Source organism: Diorhabda sublineata, chromosome 3 (genome assembly GCF_026230105.1).
Source record: "Diorhabda sublineata isolate icDioSubl1.1 chromosome 3, icDioSubl1.1, whole genome shotgun sequence".
NCBI lineage: Eukaryota > Metazoa > Arthropoda > Insecta > Coleoptera > Chrysomelidae > Diorhabda > Diorhabda sublineata.
In genome coordinates, this window is record NC_079476.1 from 21,875,326 (window position 1) to 21,898,641 (window position 23,316).

Consider the following 23,316-nt stretch of genomic DNA (forward strand, 5'->3'; position numbering starts at 1 on the left):
ACCATTAACTAATCATTTATCTATGATATTTGTGTACAGTCAGTTGTAGTTGGAGAACGAGTTGAGTGGTGGCCAAAAGTAATAATTTCTAAATATAAATATCAAATTCGACAATTTATATCAAACATTGAATGTTGTAGACATTGTTATTTATTTAAAATGATTTTTCTTTAAGTAGTCGTTTGTTAATGATTGTTACTAAGTTATCTTTGATATTCTACATCAACAAGGAGATCAGATAAATTGATCAGAACTAACCAGTAGTACTAAATCTCAATACTTGAGTTGTTATAAAAATTAAATAGATGAATAAACATGGGTGAGAGTGACGACGAAGGTATCCTTACAGGAATACTTTTTGGTAATATTGACGAGTGTGGGAACTTGGAAAGTGATGTTTTCGATTCTTCCGAACAAAAACATCTTGCTTCTCTCGGAAAGTAAGAAGACGGCATTTTAATGTGCATTATAAAAATTACAGTTGATTTTTTCCATTTTAGGTTAGGATTTGGTTCATTTGTTAAAGAAATCATAAAAGAAGATATTGATAGTGATCCTGAAAACACAAATTTCTCCTCAAGAAATGAATCTTCAGAATTACTCAAACTGTCACAAGATAGTGCTTATTATTCTCAAAATAGTCAGGAATTTGATAATTTTAACATTGATACAAAGTCACCTTCTGCAGAAGATTTCTTTGATATTAATGAACTAGCTGAAGAAGATGTGAGTACTTCATTGTAATTTGAAATTTGCAAAAAATGTGTACTTATTTGAACTTTAAAGATTGGTATAAGGGTAAGTATTTTTGCTCATTAAACGTTGAAAAGGCACTTTCCAAATGGGTCATTGCAGTAAATGGGCAGCAATTATTCACCTCATTTTTATATAATGCTTAGGACTTTGTGCCTTAGGTGCTGTTCATGATTCAGGTTGCACTAGTGTCAGTACTGTTAAATATTTTTCGTTTAATATCCTTATCAGAATGCTTTAAAGGCAAACAAAAATGTTTGGTGTAGTAAATTATTGTGAGAATTTGAGAGCACTTTTGATTGGTTCAGCAATTAATTACTTCCAAAATATTCCACACAATTCAGAAATTATTTACAATTTACCTTCCTTAAAAAATTCAGATAGGTATTTCAATATCCAATAGAAATGTTGAAAACATTATTAGAGATGAATGTTAAGAAACAGTTATTTTAATTTTTTTCTAAACAACAGGCGATCTGACAAGTTTAAATATATTACTGATGGAATACGCTCAAACAGTTTATAACAAAAAAATATATTTTTAGTCTCAAGGTGCTAACGATTCATATGATGCTGATGATGAAAGAGTACAAATTGATGAGAAACTTATGCCTCCTCCTCCTGTACCTGCAAGTAAGGAGTCAAAAGTACAAGAAGTACACCAACAAGTGGGGGAGATGGAAAGAAAAAAATTAGAAACCCCATTGGCTGCTATGTTACCATCAAAATATGCAAATGTGGATGTTACTGAATTGTTTCCAGATTTTAGGCATGGAAAGGTAAGTTGATCAAAATCCTAAAATTTGATAATGTTATAGTTTCCGTTAGGTTTTAAGGTTTTCAAGGTTGTTTGGGCCCGGTAAACCAAGTAGTTTGCCAAATATTTGGAAAAATGTAAGAAAAAAGAGAAAGAAACGTAAACACAAGGAAAGTATGAATCAACATGACACTGATTCAAATTCTGATGATGAAAAACCTAAGAACAGGGGATGGTTCTTTGACTATGGTCAAGCAAAACCTGAGAATACTATGCACGATGATGAGGTTAGCAATTGTGTAATGTTGTAAACTATTGAAGTATCTAATTAATTTTAGGAGTTATTTTTGAAACCAGCTGAGGTTCCTAATGAAGATAATAAACATGATTCTGAAAAAAAAGATGAGACTGGTCCAAAAGCTGCAGACTGGCGTTTCGGGCCAGCTCAAATTTGGTATGATATGCTTGAAGTACCTGAAACTGGAGATGGCTTCAATTATGGGTTCAAGGTTGGGAATCAAAATACTGAGAGTGAGGTAAATGGTATTTATAACTCTAAAATACTTCTTAAATAAATCCACTATCTCTTAAATAGGTATATTAAAATAACTTCACATAAAAGTGATTTAATATTTCAACTACTTATTGTTTTTTTATTACATAAGAAGGAAGATAATAAAGAAAATAAAGAAGAAGGCTTTCCAGATGATGCATTTTTAATGGTGACTCAGTTACATTGGGAAGATGATGTTGTGTGGGATGGTAATGATATAAAGCACAAAGTAAGTACAAGAATAAATGGTAATCACTTTTTGTTCTTGACACATTTTGTCACACTTACAAAAAACCAAATTAAGGAATTTATATTAAAAAAATATTGAGTGACTGGTTACATGCAGTTGTATTAAAATTTCTAAAATAGTATAAAAACGTGAACCAAAACTTTTGAATTAATTTTTTTTGTACTCTATTAAATAATGTAGGTCATTGTTGCCCATAATCAATGTGAAACTTGTAACAAATTTTTTTGATGATCAACTGACAGCAACGAATTTTTTAACATTATTTTCTTTCAATATGTCAATTAAATAAATTGAATTCACCACAAATTTAAATTAATCCAAATTAAATGAAATATTAAATATCAAATGTAAAAGACTTAATATTAAGCCTCGAAAGTATGTATTTATGCAAAAATATCAATTCTCATATGGAAATTATAGTGCTTATTTTAATTAATTATTATGGAGCTTAGAAGATAAAAAATGCATTTTAAGTAGGTGTTTTAAGTTTGAATTGAATTTGAGGTGTTCAAGTACCTCAAAATTAAAATAAAAATTGTAATAAGAAAATTTTTCTAAGATGAAATATAACATTTTATTTCTGTTTTATTTGATCTTTTTTTCTAGGTACAACAAAAATTGAGCTCTAAAACAAATGCTGCTGGCTGGGTGCCTAGTAGTGGAAACAGAACAGCCCAGGCTTTTAGCCAACCTGGAAAAGTGGGAACAGCTGTAAGACTTCCACCTGTACCTAATCCCCCTCTCCCTGGATTAAAATCTAAACCACAAATGTGAGTAATATTATTGTTCAAATTATTTGTTAAGTTCAAATATGATGATAATTTTCATATCTGAAGAAAATTTTGGTTGAACATACTGTTAACTATCTCTAACATACAATCACGATTACATTGTCTGATACCTGATACAATCTTACAATATGGCAAGTTCACCTTTGACCCTTATAGATAATAATTTGGTGATTGAATCGCATATAGTATAGTGGCACTAAACAATAAACAGTATGAATTATCGTTTTACCTTGGAATGCATTAGTAAAGAATTATTTGATTAATTGATTATGAATTGTAGAGAGAATTTGAAGAAATAACTCTTTTAAATATGATTTAGGCTGAAACCCAGGCAAGATCCAGAACAAGATGACACTTGGTATTCAATATTTCCAGTTGAAAACGAAGATCTAGTTTATGGAAGATGGGAAGATGATGTTATTTGGGATACTGAGAATATGAAATCTATTCCAAAACCATCTATATTAACCTTAGATCCAAACGATGAAAATATTATTTTGGGTATTCCAGATGACATTGATCCATCAAAACAAATTGCTGGTAGGTAGAACATTTGTGAAAGGAGCATAAATTTTATACATACATTAAAGTATGGCTGTAAATGATAAAAATGACTATTCTTGAAGAGAAGTTTTAATTTGTTGTTTTATATATATTTTAACTTTAGGACAAGCAACTCCTGTAAAAGTTAAAATACCTCATCCTCATGTAAAGAAGTCAAAGATTTTACTTGGCAAAGCTGGTGTAATTAATGTTTTACAAGAAGATACACCTCCTCCTCCACCAAAATCGCCTGACAGAGATCCATTCAATATATCAAATGATATGTAAGTCTTGACTTACCTAACTAGCCAATTACATAGTTTGAGGGGAAATGAAAAATTTGTGATTATTTTAGATATTATCAACCGAGAACTTCCGAGACCACATTGAGGTTGAAAGTTGGAGGTGGTAACTTAATCCAGCATTCAACGCCAGTTGTGGAATTAAGAGCTCCATTCATTCAAACTCATATGGGTCAAATGAGATTAAGAAATTTCCACAGACCTCCTATAAAACGATTTTCACATGGTCCTCTTTTTGAGCCTGGTCCAAATAGTGTTATGCCTTTAGTAAAACATATCAAGAAAAAGGCAAAGGTATGTAATCTGAGCTATTTTCAAAAAATTCGATTGACTATTTGTTTATTCTGGTATAATACTTTTTATAGCAACGAGAGGCAGAAAGAATGGCGTCAGGTGGAGGAGATGTTTTCTTTATGAGAACACCAGAAGATCTAACTGGTCGTGATGGAGACTTAATTCTCGTTGAATTTTGTGAGGAACATCCACCATTGATGAATCAAGTAGGTGCATGTTAATATTTCTAACCCTTTATTAATTAATAAGGTAATACATACTTCTTTTTTAATTTAAGGTTGGAATGTGTTCTAAAATAAAGAACTATTACAAACGAAAAGCTGCTAAAGATTCAGGACCGCCAACTTATAGATATGGCGAGACAGCATATGCTCATACATCGCCATTTTTGGGTATTTTGCATCCCGGGCAGTCTATTCAAGCAATTGAAAATAATATGTACAGGTATATATAAAACTTTTGGTTGTTTTGGGTAATTTCATAATGAAGGAAAATGGGTTGGATTTCACCCTCATAGTTTATCATTTAGTAATTTTAATGTTTTTCTGAAGTTATTTTCCATCTATGTCTTTAGCTCTTATATTGTTATACACCATCTAGAATAATTCACAGCACTTCAATAGAGGGAACAGTAATATACAGACTTGAAAAGAATTTAACCTATTTAAGAATATCAATGAGACATTGTTAACCAATCTAACTCCAATCTACCAAAATGAATTTAAATAGAAAGTAAAATAAATTATTCCATTTTACAGGTATAATTGAAATGTGTCAGTGAGGTTCTAAATTCGGTTCACATTTGTTTTGTTAAATTATCAATATTATATGTAGTACAAGTTCACTTATTCACTGTACTACAATTAGTAAGTTGTTCAAACTGGTTCATCATATGAAGTGAACTTCAGCAAACCAATTTTTCTAAGAATGTACAAATTAGTTCAAAAATTAGTTATTTCTTAATTGAAATTATGATAGTGAAACATTGTAATATATCTTATTACACTTGAAAATTCATTATGGTTGTAGGGCCCCGATTTATGAACATACACCACCAGAAACTGATTTCCTCATTATAAGGACTCGCAGTCAATATTATATAAGAGAAGTAGATGCCCTTTATGTAGCAGGTCAAGAGTGTCCTTTGTACGAAGTTCCAGGTCCTAATTCCAAAAGGGCTAATAATTTCGTTAGGGATTTTCTGCAGGTAAGTAAAAGGAGAAGTAGTAATTTACTATATAAGAGTAGCTTAGGGTGGTCTACAAGTACCACTATTGGTACTTGTAGTAAAATTAGATGTACCCAAAGAATTTTTATTCCTCTATAGGTTAAACAATATGTTATAATTATAGCAGTTTTAATATTTTTGTTTAGGTATTCATATATCGTTTATTCTGGAAAAGTAAGCATAACCCCAGACGAATAAAAATGGACGATATTAAAAAGGCTTTCCCGTCTCATTCTGAAAGTAGCATAAGGAAACGTTTGAAATTGTGTGCAGACTTCAAAAGAACAGGTAAGGCTATTCATTTTCAAAAAATAATGAATAATTTTGTTTTTCTAATTTATAAAAACATTCTCAAATTAGCTTTTTTTAATTAGTTATAAAAAACTTTCTGTAAGTTGTATATTTAATTTAAATGGTGGTTCTTCAAATACCAGTCCTTTTTTTGATTTAAACTATTTGCTATTAAGAGTTTGTTGAATTTCCACGTTTCACCACATTTATTTTCATTCTGCCGCTTGGATTTTACTCCTCATATTTGTGGTCATTACTATTTCATTTTCAGTTATGTTATACATGATCTTCAATCTTAGGTTTTGTCAATGACCACTCATAGTCCTCTTGATCATTCACTCTGTACCAAAATCCACCTGCAATATACATTATACAACTTGTTATTCATAGTTTCTTTCCTTCGTTCAATTCATTAGGTCTTTGTTGCCTTTATCTCCTTACTAAATATTGCTTGTATTTCCACATTAGGAATGGATTCTAACTGGTGGGTTATCAAACCAGAATTTCGTCTACCAACAGAAGAAGAAATCAGGGCTATGGTATCTCCAGAGCAATGTTGTGCTTACTTTAGTATGGTAGCTGCTGAACAGCGTTTGAAGGTACATAATAATTTTTAATAAAATGAAACATATTATTTGTATGAAATAATTTTTTATAGGATGCTGGATACGGAGAAAAATTTCTTTTCACTCCCGCTGAAGACGATGACGAAGAAATGCAATTAAAAATGGACGACGAAGTAAAAGTAGCCCCTTGGAATACAACAAGAGCATATATCCAAGCTATGAAGGGAAAATGCTTACTACAACTTACTGGTCCTGCAGATCCAACAGGTTGTGGAGAAGGTTTCAGCTATGTTCGCGTACCTAACAAACCTACACAAAGTAAAGAAGAACAAGAGTCACAACCCAAGAGAACTGTAACTGGTACTGATGCAGATTTGAGAAGGTTATCTCTAAATAATGCCAAAGCTTTATTAAGAAAATTTGGAGTTCCAGAAGACGAGGTTAGTTAAATCGGTACTGTTTTTTCATTGGGTATTATAATGCACAAAGTTAATATCTTATCAAAGATGATCATTAAAAAAATTTTACTAAATGATAAAGCTTCGATTGATAAAAATTGTTACAAATATTTAATTTTCACAGTACATTCTTTTAATTCTAAATGGAAATTCCCTCCACTGTGTTATCACATATTTATATTTATTGTTATTGTATGACTCCTTAACTGGAATAGCTCTGAAAAGTGTTATCAAAGTGAATATTCAGCATCTTTTCAATATCATCGTTAAGTTGCTTATAGCAATAGATGATATAGGGGACAGTGCCAAATCTGGGATACCAAGAAGAAAGACTATTCGAATACTCTTGTAAGATGTGAATATATATAACATTGTTAATGTTATATATATTATTATAGCATGTAAATCTGCTCAATAATATTTCCATAAAACACCACCAATTCTGTACTTTTTTCCAATTTTTGGGCCTGGGTATCAGAAAAATGCTTGTATCTCGTCTCTGTGAACAATACTCAAATTTTTGATGTTTTGCTGTTTATTACCCAGGTGTATAAATATTATACAAAACAATAAAGATTATAAGGAATTATATATATTTTTTATATTCTTAGATAAAAAAACTATCAAGATGGGAAGTCATTGATGTCGTCAGAACTTTGTCTACAGAAAAGGCAAAAGCTGGAGAAGAAGGCATGGATAAGTTTTCTCGAGGAAACAGGTTCTCCATAGCTGAGCATCAAGAACGATACAAAGAGGAATGTCAAAGAATATTTGACCTACAAAATCGAGTACTTGCTAGTGCTGAAGTTTTAAGTACAGACGAAGGGGAAAGTTCTGAAGACGAAAGTGATGAAGATATTGAAGAAATGGGTAAAAACATTGAAAACATGTTAGCAAATAAGAAAACTAGTTCTCAGGTAAATTATTTGTTGAAGGTTCTTATAAATGTTTTTATTATACATACTTTATCATTTAGTTGTCATTAGAAAGGGAAGAACAAGAAAGACAAGAGCTAAGAAAGATGATATTAGAAGGTGAGAAAAAAGAGAAAGAAAAAAAGAAGAATGAAGATGAAAGTGAAGATCAAAATTATAACCAAGGTAATTACTACTAATGAATTTACAATAAAAAAATATACCTTATCATTATTTTAGGAAGGATATTGAAGATAATTAGAACATTTAGAAATCCCCAAGGTGGAGAATATACTAGAGTTGAATTAGTTAGAAAACCCGTTGTGATAGACGCATATGTTAAAATCCGTACCACCAAAGATGAAGAATTCATAAGGCAGTTCGCGACTCTCGATGAGGCACAAAAAGAAGAAATGAAGAGAGAAAAAAGAAGGATACAAGAACAACTCAGAAGAATAAAAAGGAATCAAGAAAAAGAGAAGATGGGGGGAAGTCATTCTCAGATTCAAAGTTCTCCCATTGTTCCTCCTGCAGGAACTACTGTTGAAAAGTTGCCAAATCCTAGCGAATGTAAGTCACAATGCTAAGGATTATTTTTTAAAATTAGCGCATTCAGTATTTTTAAACATTTCTCATAATAGATACTGTTCAAAATTTATCTTAGTATACAAAATTTCAAGACCATTGACCATTACAATTTCTAAAAAAATCAGAAGAATTATTAGGATGCATTCGCTAATTTTTATACTTTAAGAAATTTAGACAATGCAGTAAATAGATCAAACAATCGATGTTTTTTTGAACTTTCATAAACACAGAACTGTATTAGATAGAGAAATGGGTATTGGCGCTAATCTACTTTCTCGAATTACTTCTATCTTCCCATCTACTGCATCCTATGGTGCTTCGTTTTTCATGTTCTAACTCATAGTCTGTTACGTGTTTTTACTATATGAATCTTTATTTCTCCTTAAAACTCAGTACATAACATTCTTTTTATTTTTCTGCATACATAATAAACAAAGTAAATTCAGAATTTAAAAACTTCCATTTTATTTCTTTATTTCATTTATCCAAAGTAGTGTTTTATTATTATTTTTGTTTTTAGCTATTTCAACTCCCATAACTCCAACTTCTAATAAGACAATTACATCTTCACCTTCAAAACCTAGAAGGAAAACAAAGTTCAAACCAGATTTGAAATTGAAATGTGGAGCTTGCGGAAATGTTGGTCATATGAGGTAATATAATTATTTTAGTTAGTTGGTATTATGGAATCAATCCTTTTCAACTAATTATATTACATATCTTCATAGTTTAATAAAAATATAACAGAAGCTCATAATATTTTGTTTAATTTCAAAAATGTCTTCTAAAAAAATACATTACTCGTTTAGAAACATAAAATTTATAGAATCAAGACTATTTATTCACGAATATGGATTTTATGTTAATCTTAATGTATAATTAAAATTACAAAATTTACTCCGACAAACAATTTATAATTAAAATATTTGAATTATTTTTAGGACAAATAAAGCTTGCCCCTTATACCAAAATACAACAGAACTAAATCCTCCCATAAATGTAGCAATGACAGAGGAACAAGAAGAAGATATCGAAAAGCAACTCAATACCGATGATGAAGATCTTGTTAATGTTGATGGTACAAAAGTGAAATTATCTGGCAAGTTATTGAAAGTAAGTAACTATTAAAACTGTGATTGATATTCAATGATCTAAAGTTGATATATAACTTGTTGGAAACTCTCCATTTGTTGATTTTAAGAATGTCTACAATATATTTTGTGTCCTTAAAATCTTATCAAGTGGTTTATTCTTTGGAATCTTGAATAATGCTTGGTTAGATGACAATTATTGTTTGTAAGTTATTGAAATTTTACATATATTTATAATTTCATTGTAGATATTATTGTCCTTTCTAGTATGTGATTTCAAATGGTGTTGCGGGTTGAAAACTCAAAATAAAAGTATCCAAGAGTTTTTTAAAATGCCAAGGTTTCGATCTTTTATATTTAATCTATGATACATTATAACTCAAACGTTGTTTACATATTTATCTTCATTAACGTTGCTTCTTGGGATTCATGAGCTTTATTCAATACACCTCCTTCTATTTCTTAGATTTATTGACATGTGGAATGCTCTTGATTTTCACGGTTTTCTAGGTTTTGTTTAAACCATTTTTTGATATATTTCTATTTCTTACAATGGTGGTTGAAATTGAAAAATATAATATATGTTTGTTAAGTTTTAATTCCACTTCTATATAGTTATTTCGTTCAATAATTTTAAGCTTAAAAAAATCAAAATCATTTTGGTGAGGAATGTATAATATTTTTATATCCATTTTTTTATAGATTCGATTTTATTTCAATTGTTGCTCATGTATTATTTCAAAGAATTATTTCCAGCATGCAGAAGAAATCAAACGTAAGAGTTTGATGTTGAAAGTTCCAAAGGATGCACTCGGTAAAAAGAGACGAAGAGGTGTTCAAGATTTACATTGTGATTATCTAAAAAGACACAACAGGCCTGCAAATAGAAGGCGAACTGATCCTGTTGTCGTTCTGTCCACTATACTAGAAAATATTCTTAATGAAATGAGAAACTTACCAGATGTACAGCCATTTTTGTTTCCCGTTAATCAAAAGGTAAGTAGTTTTGCTATATTTCAACTCAAAATTTGATTTCTAACGTTTGGTTAAACAATTTGGCATCATAGTATAATCTGAAATTTGACAATATATGGATTTTTTATTGCATTTTGTCTATTTTCAAGTTTCAGTATTCATCTGCAATTTCTCTATATGAAATATTTAATCTATTTCACATTTCAATACTTTTCTTAGAAAAATATGTGAAGACAAACTTTCAGTAAGCTTTAGGATTAGGGATTACATTATTGTGCCCTTTATTGGAGCATATGCTTCGATTCTACAAGTTTCTTATGCAAAATCCCTTCTGTATGCCTGCAACTATGAGGCATTTTAATATAAACTGGTGTTTTTTCCTTTCTCTACAAAACTACATTCGGTTTTTGCTAAATATAACTTCATCAAGTGCATCCCGAGACAGTAGTATCTTGTAAAGAATCTATTGGTAAGGTGTATTTAGGTTTTACTGGAATTAAAATACTTTTAATCATGCATAACCCGTTATTGTTAAATAAATAGTTGTTTGCAATCATTTCTCGTTTTATATTACTAGTACGATTTATTAATAAATATATATTTGTTGTAGTTAGTTTTAGATTATTATAAGATAGTTCAAAGACCTATGGATTTACAAACAATACGAGAAAATTTGAGACAGAAAAAATACCAGAGCAGAGAAGAATTTTTGGCAGATGTTAATCAAATTGTGGAGAACTCAACTATGTATAATGGTAAGAACCTGTAAATGATTGATTGAAAATAATATGCCAACAAGAAAAAGATATTAAATTTGTTTAGTTAGATTTAATTTGTGCATAGAGGAAGATTGTATTCTTTAATCTTGTATCATTTTTTATATTTTTCGCTTTCCTTAGTCTTACTTTTATTCATTGATATTTGATCTAACAATACTATCATTCTGAGTGTACTTGAATAGATTTGTATTCTTTTAGGAGCAAAAAGTAGTCTCACAATAGCCGCTCAAAGAATGCTCAACAAATGCGTAGAACGTTTAGGAGAAAAAGAAGATCGACTTATGAGATTAGAAAAAGCTATCAACCCATTACTAGATGATAATGATCAGGTAGCTTTGACATTCATTTTAGAAAATGTGACCAATGCAAAATTGAAAACAATGTCTGAATCATGGCCGTTCCTTAAACCTGTAAATAAGAAGTTAGTTAAGGATTATTACAGTATTGTTAAGAGACCAATGGATTTGGAAACTATATCAAAGAAAGTGGCAGGTAATTATTATTTATGTTATAATTCAAATCTAAATAAGTCTAGAACTTGTTGGATGCAAATTTAAAACCGAAATTGTGTAAGTACACAGCATGTCCTTATTTTATTTGACGCTTCTCACTTGGAGAAAGGAATTTGCTCCTCTCATTCTTAGAACATGTAATTACTATCCAATTATCCATGTAATTGAGCTGAAAGTTGTGCAGTCTTGAAGACTTGATTCATATTCAAATTGCCTCCCCATAACCTAAATGGTTACAATATGTTAGTATTACATGGACCATCATATTCCCATGGCAAGGCTTATTCCTAGATACTTTTCTACATCTGCACAGGGATGTCATTAATTTGAAATTAAGTGTGTGGTTGTGGTTAATATAATTTTCCTTATTTAGACAAGAAGATTTTAAAATATATTCTAATAAGTTTATTTGTTTTGCTTGGCAGCAAAAATTATTAATAAGTTGTAATCAATATTAAAAAAAGAATTCAAAATATTGGGCATTATGAAATTGAGACAATGAGAGAAACGTGAAGTTCTTTCATTAAAACTTTTTGTCAAATAACAGCATATTTGTAAACTGTAACCATGAATATTTTTTCTTTTTAGATTTCGAGCCTGTAGTACTTCATTCAATATAATTATTATAAGTATTTAGAAATTAACATCGAACAAATAAATTGAAAGAGAAGTTTGTAATTAATTATATTTTAACTTTGATATTTATCACTCTCGTTTACTTTATTGTCTTATATTATGACATTTTTCGTATCATCCAGTATTTCTATATCATGAAAAAAGTCTTGGTCAGAGTTAGTCTATTTCTCAGTGGTTTCTGGTTTTGTACAGATGTCTGTTTTATAGATAGAAAAAAATTTTTTATTACAATGATTTCACTCTTTTTTAGCTCATAAATACCATAGTAGGCATGAATACTTACTAGATGTCGAACAAATATTAGAAAACTGCATTTTGTACAATGGTAAAGATTCTACTTTCACTGAGAAAGCAGAAATTTTAGTCAAAGCTTGTAAGGAAACTTTAGATGAGGTAAAGTACATCTTGCACTAAATATTCTCACAAAATAATACTTTTTAAAGTGGGTTTGAAGTGTCATAGTACCGTAACACAAAATTGTTATTGAAATCTTAAAATGATGTATATCATTTTAATTGATTTTATTAAAAAATTAATAAAAGTATAATATCAAACAATGCCAATATATTGATCACATTTTTAGTATGATGAGCACCTTACACAACTTGAAAGTAGATTGAGTTTAGCTCAAGAAAGGGCCATGCTGGATGATGATCAATCTTGGATAGGTGGAGACGAAGAAAATTACACTATCGCTGAACCAGATCGAAGTGTAAGTTCTAGCAATTCAAATTTATTTAAATTATCTGATATTTTTATTTGTTTATAATTGAAATGAAAGCAACAAAAATATGTCATTGTTTTAGATACTTATATTTGTGTTTTCAAACAAGGAGAATATTTGAAGTTTTTGTTCTTTTAGTTAAATTGTTAATTTCATGTAAATAATGAGAAATTTGATAAGTCTACTACTTCCAAATTTTGAGATTTTGATTATTCATTAAAATATTTAAATAACATTGATCATATTCTTTTAGAGTCAAACAAGCTCACCTGATCATCTATCGTCTGTAAAATCACAGGTAGACGAATTCGACCTCATAGATGTTGAAGGAGAAGGAATGCAGGCACTCGAAAACTCATTGTTACCTCCTCCTCCGAAACAGCAAAAGAAAAATCCTAAAAAGGAAGAAATACATACTTTGGAGGAAGACCTTCAATTTTCAAGCGAAGAAGAGCTGGATGAAGTTCCTCTACATGAATTTGAAGATGATACTAAGGGGATCCTTATTTCAGCGGAGATGCCAATGGAAGGTATATCTTCTTTGAATACGTCTTTGTCAGTATAAAAATTATGTTTTCATAGATTGTTTAAACTCTAACTTTGGTTTAGTAGTATCCGCCTGCATCTAAAATTGTTTTTAGATAAAATAATAACCATATCAACTGTTGTGACAGATTCTGATTGAATGTTGTAATACAACAATAAATCTACATTCGAAGTGGTTTAAATTAATTCTTATTTAATATTCCTTTTTTTTAAGGTGTCGTTGCTGATGATGATAGTCAGCAGGCTGCTGAAGCTATGGTACAGTTAGGAACAATGGGATATTATCCTCCAAACGAGGGTCCCGAAGCAGACAATGCAGAAGCCTTTATGTACAAAGGTATGTACACTTGAAACTTAAAGTAGTAGCCTTTATAGTTAAGTCTGTTTATGTTTCTGAGTTATCAGTATTAAATAATAATTTGATAGGGTAGATTTTTTCTATAAAAAACTTCGTTGTTAATTAAAATAAATTTAAAATCAAGATAATTTATTAAAAACATTATTTGTTTGTCATATGTAATATTTATTTCAACTCCTTTATTACAGAGGAAAGTATAGATGTCGATCCCAATTATGATCCATCAGACTTTTTAATGTCTGGTCTTCCTCTTCGCAAAGTCGATGAAAGTGAACTTCAACAAGAAACTGCTATGAAAATTCATGATGATCTAGCTGTTAGTGAAAGTGATGACGAAGGTACGAACATTCCACAGGAAAATCAAGAAACTCTCCCAGACGAAGATGGTGCTGGTGACATATGGTTTTAAAACCACGTGGGTGTTAATTTACTGCCACGTGTTATATTTAAGTTTAATTTATTGTATATATAAAAAGGTTTGTAATTCATAGTAAATAGTAACAATTAAAAGTGAATAATCCTATAAAGAGAATGTTGTGGTTTGTTGATGTTCATGGCTATACCAGTGTAGTATCGCTTTTCATCATTTGAGTCACTATTTTGTTTTAATATGTTTTTCCTTTTTTCCAAGTTATTCTGGAAATATTCTAGCTAATTTATAAATCAGACAGAAATAGTCAGAATTTATAAAAACGTTAAAATTTCAAGTAGTAGGTTTGCTAATGTTTTAAATTTATTATTAAATTTACTCTCCAGTGTGTTACAATACCTTTAAGTCATCGAGTATTGATATTTCTCTTAGTAATCACTAAGAAGAGCAAATATGTTTGATATGGGATTAAAGGATAATTAAATACAATAAGGTTAGCTGCATAAATTTATTTAATATATTTATTACACATAATGGATGATTTATTTATATTCGATTTTTGAGTTATTTTTTATGGGTTAAACAATAATCACATAATATCTACAGGTGAAAGATCGAAGATTATAATGAGAAGGCACCGCTGAAAGAAGACGGGAAATTCAATACAATCGCATAAAACAGCTTGTAGTCTTCTAAATTGACGACAGACGTTAGGATAACATTGATTAAAAAAATGCCACAAATAAAAACTTTTTTTATGTTGCTAATAATTATAATACAGTGGAACGTCGAAAATCCGAAGCAATCATCATTGCGTTTAAATTGTACGGATCCTTGTCTTCCTACTGTACTTACTAAATTAATATAATGAAGATGTTGAATATAAATTTATTTAAAGCTGCTGAATCACATCGAGTTGGACTGCAAATTACATTGATATTTGTGGAATTTTATGAATCTGATTCTAACAACTGGTAGCACAGGAGAATCTAGACCACTAAAAACATCTTACAGGAATCATAAAATATTTCTGTTAAATTATTTGAAAAATTCAAATATTCATTCAACTAATGAAAAGTAAGATGATATCAGCAGAAGTACTTGAGAATAGGAGTAATTAGAACTGAAAAAAAAACTATATAGACGTGGTGGCTTGGAGGGAAAACCGATATTGAACTAAAAAATGTATTCAATATTTATGCAACAGCAAAAAATATTTATTCAAAAATTCTCAATACAATAAAGTAGAGAGATTGATTATAATGATATTTAGCAGTGAGGGGCGATTAATAAATGAAAAAAAAACAATTTAAACGAACAACAACGAATCAACAAATCAATAAATTTTCAAATGTCAATAGACAAAATCTCATTAATTCATTTTATTATTTAAATTATATGTATAGTGATTGTGTTACCTTCTTGGAGTTTTTTACTTCAGTTCATTGCTGATTGTGTGAAATATGTGGATTGATGCCATTTGTTATAAAATATTTTTTTCTAATTATATACAAGGTGGTTAATCTACCCAGAACCTTTTTAAGGCTCAACTTTTTCCCTCGCATATTATAAAATAAAATTTATAGAACAATTTATGTGCCATCTTTTAACATCCTCAAGGAAATATTGTTTCATAAAAAATCAATATAACGTAAAATTGTGGCTGTGTTATTAATGATTTGGAAATTATTTCACGTGCAACAGTTTTTTTAAATAATATTGTACAATTACGCCGGAATTTATATTATTCACGTTTATAATTTTCTATTAAAATTTTGATGTTTTTCTACAATCTATCAAAAATTGCCAACTTCTCCTATTTTATACTACTTTTATAGATAATCCGCAGCCCGTAAGGTTTCAAAGGCCAAGTTACAGGAGAAATGAAGAATATAAATAAAAGTCAAATTGTTGCAGTATACATTGTAATAATGTGCCCGTTGAAATGCCTTAAATAAGGGTGGTGTCACATTAGCATCAGGGTAAATTTTTTTACTGCATTATTTTGTACAGCGCAAGCCGTTAAAATTTTTAATAATGAACTGCTTGAGCTACATTCATACCATTCCCTTTGTCTACATCAGCGCCATTTTTATAAAGAACAGGATTGGATTAATTTATAGAAGCGTCAAAATTTTTAGTAAAGTAAAATTCCTAGTATGTACAATATTATTCAATCATTTTTGTTTTTTATATGTTTCAAGATCTTTCTAAATTTGCCATTACAGACATTAAAACAAAAATAATATGAAATATCTCTTTTAGTGGCCAATTAGACGTCCCAATATAGTAGGTGGAAATGTTAATTCTAAAATAAATTAATAATGACTTTATGCTGTTTATACACGCATCTAATAAAACATATAATTTAAAATTAGTTAAATAGATTAACATATTTACAAATGATGACATTTATTGCTAAAGATAATACAAATATTAGATACTAAGATAATATAATACCAGAGGTTAATCGAATAGAAAACAACTCTTTTGAACTGACTCAAATAGAATGATTATTTGAAATGGTAGCATATTGTAAACACAGTAGGTAACTTTTGATTAGGTGAAAATATTTTTATCAATAAATTTGAGACGTTTAAAAACTGGTTAATGTGTAGCACAACGTTGCTGTATTTATGTCTATGATACTATCTTGCTCTCAACTAAGACTTTCATGATTTGAAAATTTCTTGTGTAAATATTTTAATTTGCTTTCTTTTCTGACGAAAATTATCATTTTTACGCAAAGTGTCGCACATAAAACACTCCATAATTATTTATATTCCACTTTTAAATTGAAGAAAAACACTTATTTAAAATATTTTTTAAATATAATTCGTAATAAAACAGTACGTGAACTAAATGGGGTGAAAGTATACAATACAAATGAAACGGAGCAGTTGTGCATATTATGACCTAATCTTCTTCTTTTCTCTATATATGTAAGGGGGCGGCCATTATTTACGTAAGGGGTTTAGCTGAAAAAAATGTCCAAAACCGCCTCACGTGATTAATAGACGTGATTAATAGACGCCCCCTAATACATATAAACGTGCGATATTCGCGAAAATTACGAAGTAAGCGACATCTGTTGATTTTCTTTCAAACTTCAATAGAGGTGAACAATAAACCCAGAATACAAGTTTTGTTGTTTTATAAACAATAAAAAGTGTTATTCGAAATTTTAATCTGAATAGTATAATAATATACCTGTTTAAAATGCTTTTCTAAGATAAAACAACCACACATCTATAAGGTGTATTTCGAAAACAATAAAAACGTGGGTAAAAGTTGTAGTGTTACAAATGTACGAGTTATTAAAAATCTTATTAATATGGCCAATAAAATTCTTGTGCATCTTTTTGGTAGTTTCGTGTATATACAAATGAATTTCTTATATTTAACTACTTCATTCAGATTAATTCTTATCTCAAGACCCAAGGCTGTAAATACAAACAAAAGATGATATTTACCTAGTAGTTTGGAAAAATACGTTTAATTTAATTTAAATTTAATGTTTTCAATCGATGTTGTTAGTTGTCTACAGTTTACTGAATAAATTTGTTTATAATGAAATTATTTTCAAAATATTTTGTTAACTCTCTGTCATTCTTAGAATATAAAAGAGACCAATAAAAAAGCAAGTCATTCATTCAAACTGACCTACACCAACTTCTCATAGTTCATTGACTTTTTTATTTTTCACACGTGTTTATACATATGAAACAATAATATGATAGAATTTATAACATCCATTTCTCATTAACGGCTTATATTATTTCTATCGTTTTAATTCCAATTTTTGTATTTATAAATTTTTGGATAAAATTTACGTCAAAAAACTATATTTTTGAGATATGCTGCCATTTCAATTGTTCATGCTATCAATAAATAATAAAATTATAATAAATAGACATACAAAATACAAAACAACTGTAGATAATTTAGGTAATTTGTCGAAAGAAACATTGAAATCAACAAATTATGGTGGAATGCACCGGTACCCATTATTGCAACTGCCATCAGTCTATCTTCATAATCTAAAATCTATGTAGATTCGACTAAATTAAACGAGAAGCCTTCCTAAAAACACACTGGTTTAGCCAAAAGAGCACAGTTATTGCTACGATGAGCAGTCAAAAAGTGCTGTATTAGAGTAAGAAAAATATTCATGTTAATAGCAACTCATTCAGTCATTTAGAGATGAAATCACAACCAACCGCCATATTGTGTTGGGGACAAACATTGTGTTATTTACAATAAAATTGTTATTAGTAGTGGTGTTTTATTTTCATTTTTTCGGCGAAATATATTTATTTTAAAGAATAAGCACTGTAAATAATCAATTTTCTATATAAAAAGGAAAGAAAATCGTTGTTTATCCAGTATGACAATATAGCCCAGTCATTTTAGGCATTTTAAACCCCCTTCTGCAGAAAAATGAGCTTAATTTTTGTGTGCACCTTAATTAAGGGGTTGTAATGAAGATGTCAAAAGTCGACATTGATATGCTGCCGGCTAAAAAAATTATAAAGGTCAAAAGGTCACAAAAATCAGTTTTTCACATATATCTCGAGATCTATTGCTCAGAGGTCAATAGCGATAGTTATGAAAATTGTTTATTGTAAAAATGTCTCGAGAATCGAAAAAAATCTGGAATCATTTTTTTTCTAGCCGAACCACCATGTAGATTAGCAACAATTTGATTTTTGTTTTTCAAAGACGAGACGGACTAAAATTTAATGCTAGTACTTACTTAGAAAAAAAAGTGAATACTATAAATGGTTAATGATACAAAACAGTCTGGGTGGTATCAATTGATATATAAAGTGAAGAGATAGCTACTAAATCGTAAGTAATTAGTGTGATAGTACGGTGAAATGAAGTATTAAATTAACTTGAACAATTTCATTGACGACCTTTTAACCAAGAAACGTTACAGTATGTTAAAGAAAACATAAGATAGTGATAGTTTTAACAGTAGAATTCAAATATTTTAAAATTAGTTTTAAATCGACCAAAATTATTGAATATAATATATATAATAATATTTTTCGTTTTAAATGATAATCTGCCCTCTTTTGTCTATACCAACAAAAACCTCTAACCACGGCGTTTACGCTATAAATAGTTTTTCTGATATTTTTCATCTATTTGTCGTTTTTTACAATGCTACGTTGTCGGAACCATTAATTCTGATAATTATCACGAATTTTTTCTAATTTATTTTTACGAAAACTAACAACAAACCAAATTGCCTTGAAATGAATTGTCTCTTACGTCAAATTGATTATAATGAAACTCAAAACAATACAAAAAGGAACAAAACCAAAAATAAATTCAGTGAAAATTATTTAACTGGAATTCTAAAGGACTTATTTCACACTTATAGAGGTCTTTCATTAACCCAGTTTCCGAAAAAATCATATGTAAAGGAAATATATACCTATGTTGTATTGAACAACTATTATCTTGAAAAATCAGTTATTTTAGTTTGATTAGATTATTAGTTGCTTAAGATGTTTATAAATTTGCTCAGATATATCATCAACCATTGATGTCTAAGGCTTTTTATGCGTCACACTTTAATACACTCTCTCTAAAGTACTTAATAAACGTTTTCTGCATGCTTTCTAAAAATTCAGAAATAATGTCGTCACTGAGTTTTTCGTCTCGTCTCGAAATTTCCAGTTACAGAAATGTTTCATGAAAAAGTGTCGCTACCTACCTTAGTATAATTATCAATAACTGAGGTTTCTCAGATATATAAGGCTCGGTTAAATAGATTCCACTGTACAAATTAAAGTGTTCCAAAAAACCTAAAAAGCTGCCGCGTTTTTATCTCTGGAAGGAAGAATGGGCACTTTCTCAGTTGTATAGGGTACAAAAAAACAGGTACAAATAAGTGACATCGAAGTGGAAGCATATATTTATTGGGAAATTTAGATGTAGTGCTATGGTGTAGTGCTGGGAAGATGACAAGAGAAGCAAGAAATACGTATAGATATAAAAATGATTCAAAGACAAAGAAAACAAAATAAAGAGCTAACCAACTTTCCAAAAATATTTGATCAGAACAAAAAATTTTAAAGCATCAATCAATCTTTATTGTTTTCATTCCGTGAAATTGATTAAGTTATAATAATCAACTTTGAGATTAGGCTAGGCGCATACATACAACTTCTGATACAAAACTATTTAGTTGTTTGTGAAAAGTCTATAAAATCAAATAGGAGTGCGCATACAGCCAACTATACAGTCCGACGATCTATTCATATCGAACGAAGTTGGAAATTTTGGAACCTGCTATTCATACTGAACACACTGTTTACACTACCACTACACCGACATTCACAACTACTCTGTCTGACGCGTGTTTCGATAACCAACTTAGTTTACCTACGTACGTCAGACAGTGTAATTGTGAATTATGGTGTAGTGGTAGTGTAAACAGTGTGTTCACTATTTAGATCAGTTGTGTTTTAACGTTTTTGGACGAAGCTAAAGTACTCTTGAAATGACGAGATCTGTCTTCATAGATAATGAAATGATTTCGTTGAAACTTCTTCCGCCCATTCTGTAAAGCTCTGAAATTTTTTCCATGATAATTCTTCAAGTTACCATGTAATGTGTGTAAGTTTTCATTTAGTACAGAACCCAGTATCTTCGTTTTCTTTTCCTATTTTTATCCTCTATATAAAGGAGAGCACCAGCCAGAGCTCTTCGATTGATCATTTTGCTATATTAATAAGGAAAGGGAACATCGCTTCCCTGTGTTCCACCAATTCAAATATCTTGGTGCCTTGATAACTGAAGATAATGAAGTGACAACAGAGATCAAGGCAAGAGTTGCTGCGGGAAACAGATGCTTCTGGGCAGTCCAGAGAGCACGAAGGTCAAAGCAAATAATTTACAAGATGATAATCCGCCCCGTAGTCACAAAATGATGTGAGACATGGACTACAACGATGACAAGTGAGCTGATTTTCAATAATGAAAGATTTTTGCGTGGAGGATTCGGAGGAATGCTGAGCTGAGACAGATGCATGGTAAGCCAGATTTGGTGGCGCCTCTGAAGTGGCTGGGACATGTGTAGAGAATGCCTTCTGGTCGATACCCGCGCAGAGCTATGTACAAAGTTCCTGGAGGAAGACCGCTCCTTCGTTGATTGGGGGACGTAGAGGCGAACCTGATCCAGCTAGGGGTTCGCCGTTGGAGGCACCATGGTAAAGACATAAAGGATTGGGAGTCGATTGTTGAGGAGACGCTGGTTCTCAAAGGACCGTAGCGCCGGTTAAAGAAGAGAAGAATAAGGAATGATCGAGATCTTATTGTGTGTACTAACAACTAAATAGTTGAGTCCAGGTGAAATCGTCGACGTCTTTCGATTTTAACGCAATAGTTGAGTCGATGGAAAGTTTTATGTGATTGCCCAGGTTTAGGTCACTTCCTAATACTCCTCAGTTGTTAAGTAATGCATGTAAGAAACGATATCTCAATTCGAATCAATTTGATCCATAATGTAAAAGGAGAACTCAATCGAATCAACTAGTTAAATATATAGTATCATTTCCTAACAGGAAAATATCGTCAACACTAACAAATAGGTAACAAAGTAGGTACAAATTTACGCGCGATTCATCATACCTAAAATACAATTAAATCAACGTCGAATAAAAATATGTAATTCACTTTCCAAATTCTATTTCTCATTATATTCAACAGTCCCATTAATCATTTTATTTGATCGATAGAATATGTAATTAAAAATCGTTAATATTCTAATATTAAATTTTGATGATATTTTTTTGCTGTTTTGAAATCAACTGGAAGCGATAAATGTCAAACAAAAATTAACGGAAACGTTGATTACATTAATAGATCGTCACTTTCACTGAACTTTGATATATTTGATCCAATTACATATTTTTAATGCGATCGAATCTGATGACGATAACGAGTTGCGTTTTTATATTGTGAAGCACATGTAAATCTATGACTTCCTCAAAAATTGATACTCAAATATTTTTTTCATCGAAAAAAAACCGCATTGACTTAACATATTATCTAGGCATTGGATTCTTTGAGATCTTGAAGTCGAGCCAACTGGTGTGGCTCTAATTCGTCTGGAATGCTTGCCCTTCCTCCCACTACTTGTTTCGGTTCGGTATCGATTGGAGGAGCTTGGCTGACAGAATTTTCTGCTGTACTCGGTCCCGTAGTTTCACCGTCACTCCCAGTACTACTGCTCACCTAAAAATAAAACCACATCGTCTTTTCAAGTCAAGTTTAATAATACAGATTTTCATTACGATATAGACTTTTAAGTCAATAGAATCAAGTTACTTCTTAGTAGGGATGGGTATCGGTAGTCAAAACATCGATGTTTGCCATTCATTCATTTAATGAACGTCGATGGTTGATAATCATCGGAAGAAAATCATCGATGTTTTGAAACATCGATGTTTTCCTAAAAGAACAAAAAGGAATAAAAAACAATCAAGATCGTATTTTCATGAAAATATGAAAAAACTAATTTTTCTGTTTGTAAATTAACTTATTTTGCGTAATAGCTGATAGGTAAATACAAGTTTTTTTTCTCTAAAATTCATTGGTAAATAAAATCCTGAAAGTCGAAAACGAAATCCAGTTATTTTTAATGTGTATTTAGCTATATTACCCAATTAAAAATCTGTAATTTTTCACTCATTATTACACAAAAATAATTAGGAGAAAAACATGATTATGTGCTTCAAAACAAACTTTATTAAAAAGAAATAAATTTTACAATTTAAGTCGTAATAATAACTAAAAACAAAAAAAAAAACAATATAGAACAATTGATATTAAAAAGATAAAAATTATGAAATAAAAATATTGGGTATTAAATTTCCCAAAATTCGTCATCTAGTTCATGCAGAAAGATAAGTTTCGCAGCCATATTCTCGAGGCGATTTCTGAGAGAGTTCAAAGTCAGACCTGCTTGGGAGAATAGACGCTCAGATGGAACGGAAGTGACGATTACAGGCACATATTT

At 30.2% G+C, this 23,316-nt stretch overlaps 2 protein-coding genes across 4 annotated transcripts in view; one reads left to right on the forward strand and one right to left on the reverse strand.

Moving 5' to 3' along the window:
• Window positions 1-45: 45 nt before the first annotated feature.
• LOC130441078 (transcription initiation factor TFIID subunit 1) lies at window positions 46-18,556 on the forward strand. Of its 3 annotated transcripts, none has more exons than XM_056774597.1 (29): window positions 46-440; window positions 501-726; window positions 1,299-1,532; window positions 1,582-1,797; window positions 1,849-2,046; window positions 2,176-2,292; window positions 2,920-3,083; window positions 3,424-3,644; window positions 3,772-3,931; window positions 4,003-4,243; window positions 4,315-4,449; window positions 4,521-4,687; window positions 5,273-5,450; window positions 5,618-5,759; window positions 6,231-6,361; window positions 6,421-6,768; window positions 7,398-7,703; window positions 7,763-7,886; window positions 7,941-8,270; window positions 8,809-8,941; window positions 9,230-9,401; window positions 10,124-10,375; window positions 10,965-11,109; window positions 11,332-11,625; window positions 12,532-12,674; window positions 12,865-12,993; window positions 13,259-13,535; window positions 13,766-13,888; window positions 14,098-18,556. In XM_056774597.1, exons 1-29 carry the CDS (start codon window positions 316-318, stop codon window positions 14,316-14,318), a joined length of 5,652 nt encoding a protein of 1,883 aa, XP_056630575.1. In that variant the 5' UTR covers window positions 46-315; the 3' UTR covers window positions 14,319-18,556. The 3 variants fall into 3 exon arrangements, with proteins under 3 accessions (XP_056630575.1, XP_056630576.1, XP_056630577.1); XM_056774598.1 differs by having other exon boundaries at window positions 2,179-2,292; XM_056774599.1 differs by having other exon boundaries at window positions 142-440; window positions 10,136-10,375.
• Window positions 18,557-19,873: 1,317 nt separating this feature from the next.
• LOC130441079 (protein nervous wreck) overlaps window positions 19,874-23,316 on the reverse strand; it is a 29,967-nt gene continuing 26,524 nt past the window's right edge. Inside the window, exon 19 of the mRNA XM_056774600.1 lies at window positions 19,874-22,532. Within this exon, the coding sequence (XP_056630578.1) occupies window positions 22,347-22,532 (186 nt within the window). The 3' untranslated portion in view covers window positions 19,874-22,346. The remainder of the gene's footprint in view (window positions 22,533-23,316) is intronic.

Coding starts and splice junctions, on each gene's coding strand:
- LOC130441078 (XM_056774597.1), top strand. CDS start 316: ATGGGTGAGAGTGACGACGAAGGTATCCTTACAGGAATACTTTTTGGT. Junction 3,932..4,002: donor TTCAATATATCAAATGATAT/GTAAGTCTTGAC, acceptor TGATTATTTTAG/ATATTATCAACCGAGAACTT. Junction 7,704..7,762: donor ATAAGAAAACTAGTTCTCAG/GTAAATTATTTG, acceptor TTTATCATTTAG/TTGTCATTAGAAAGGGAAGA.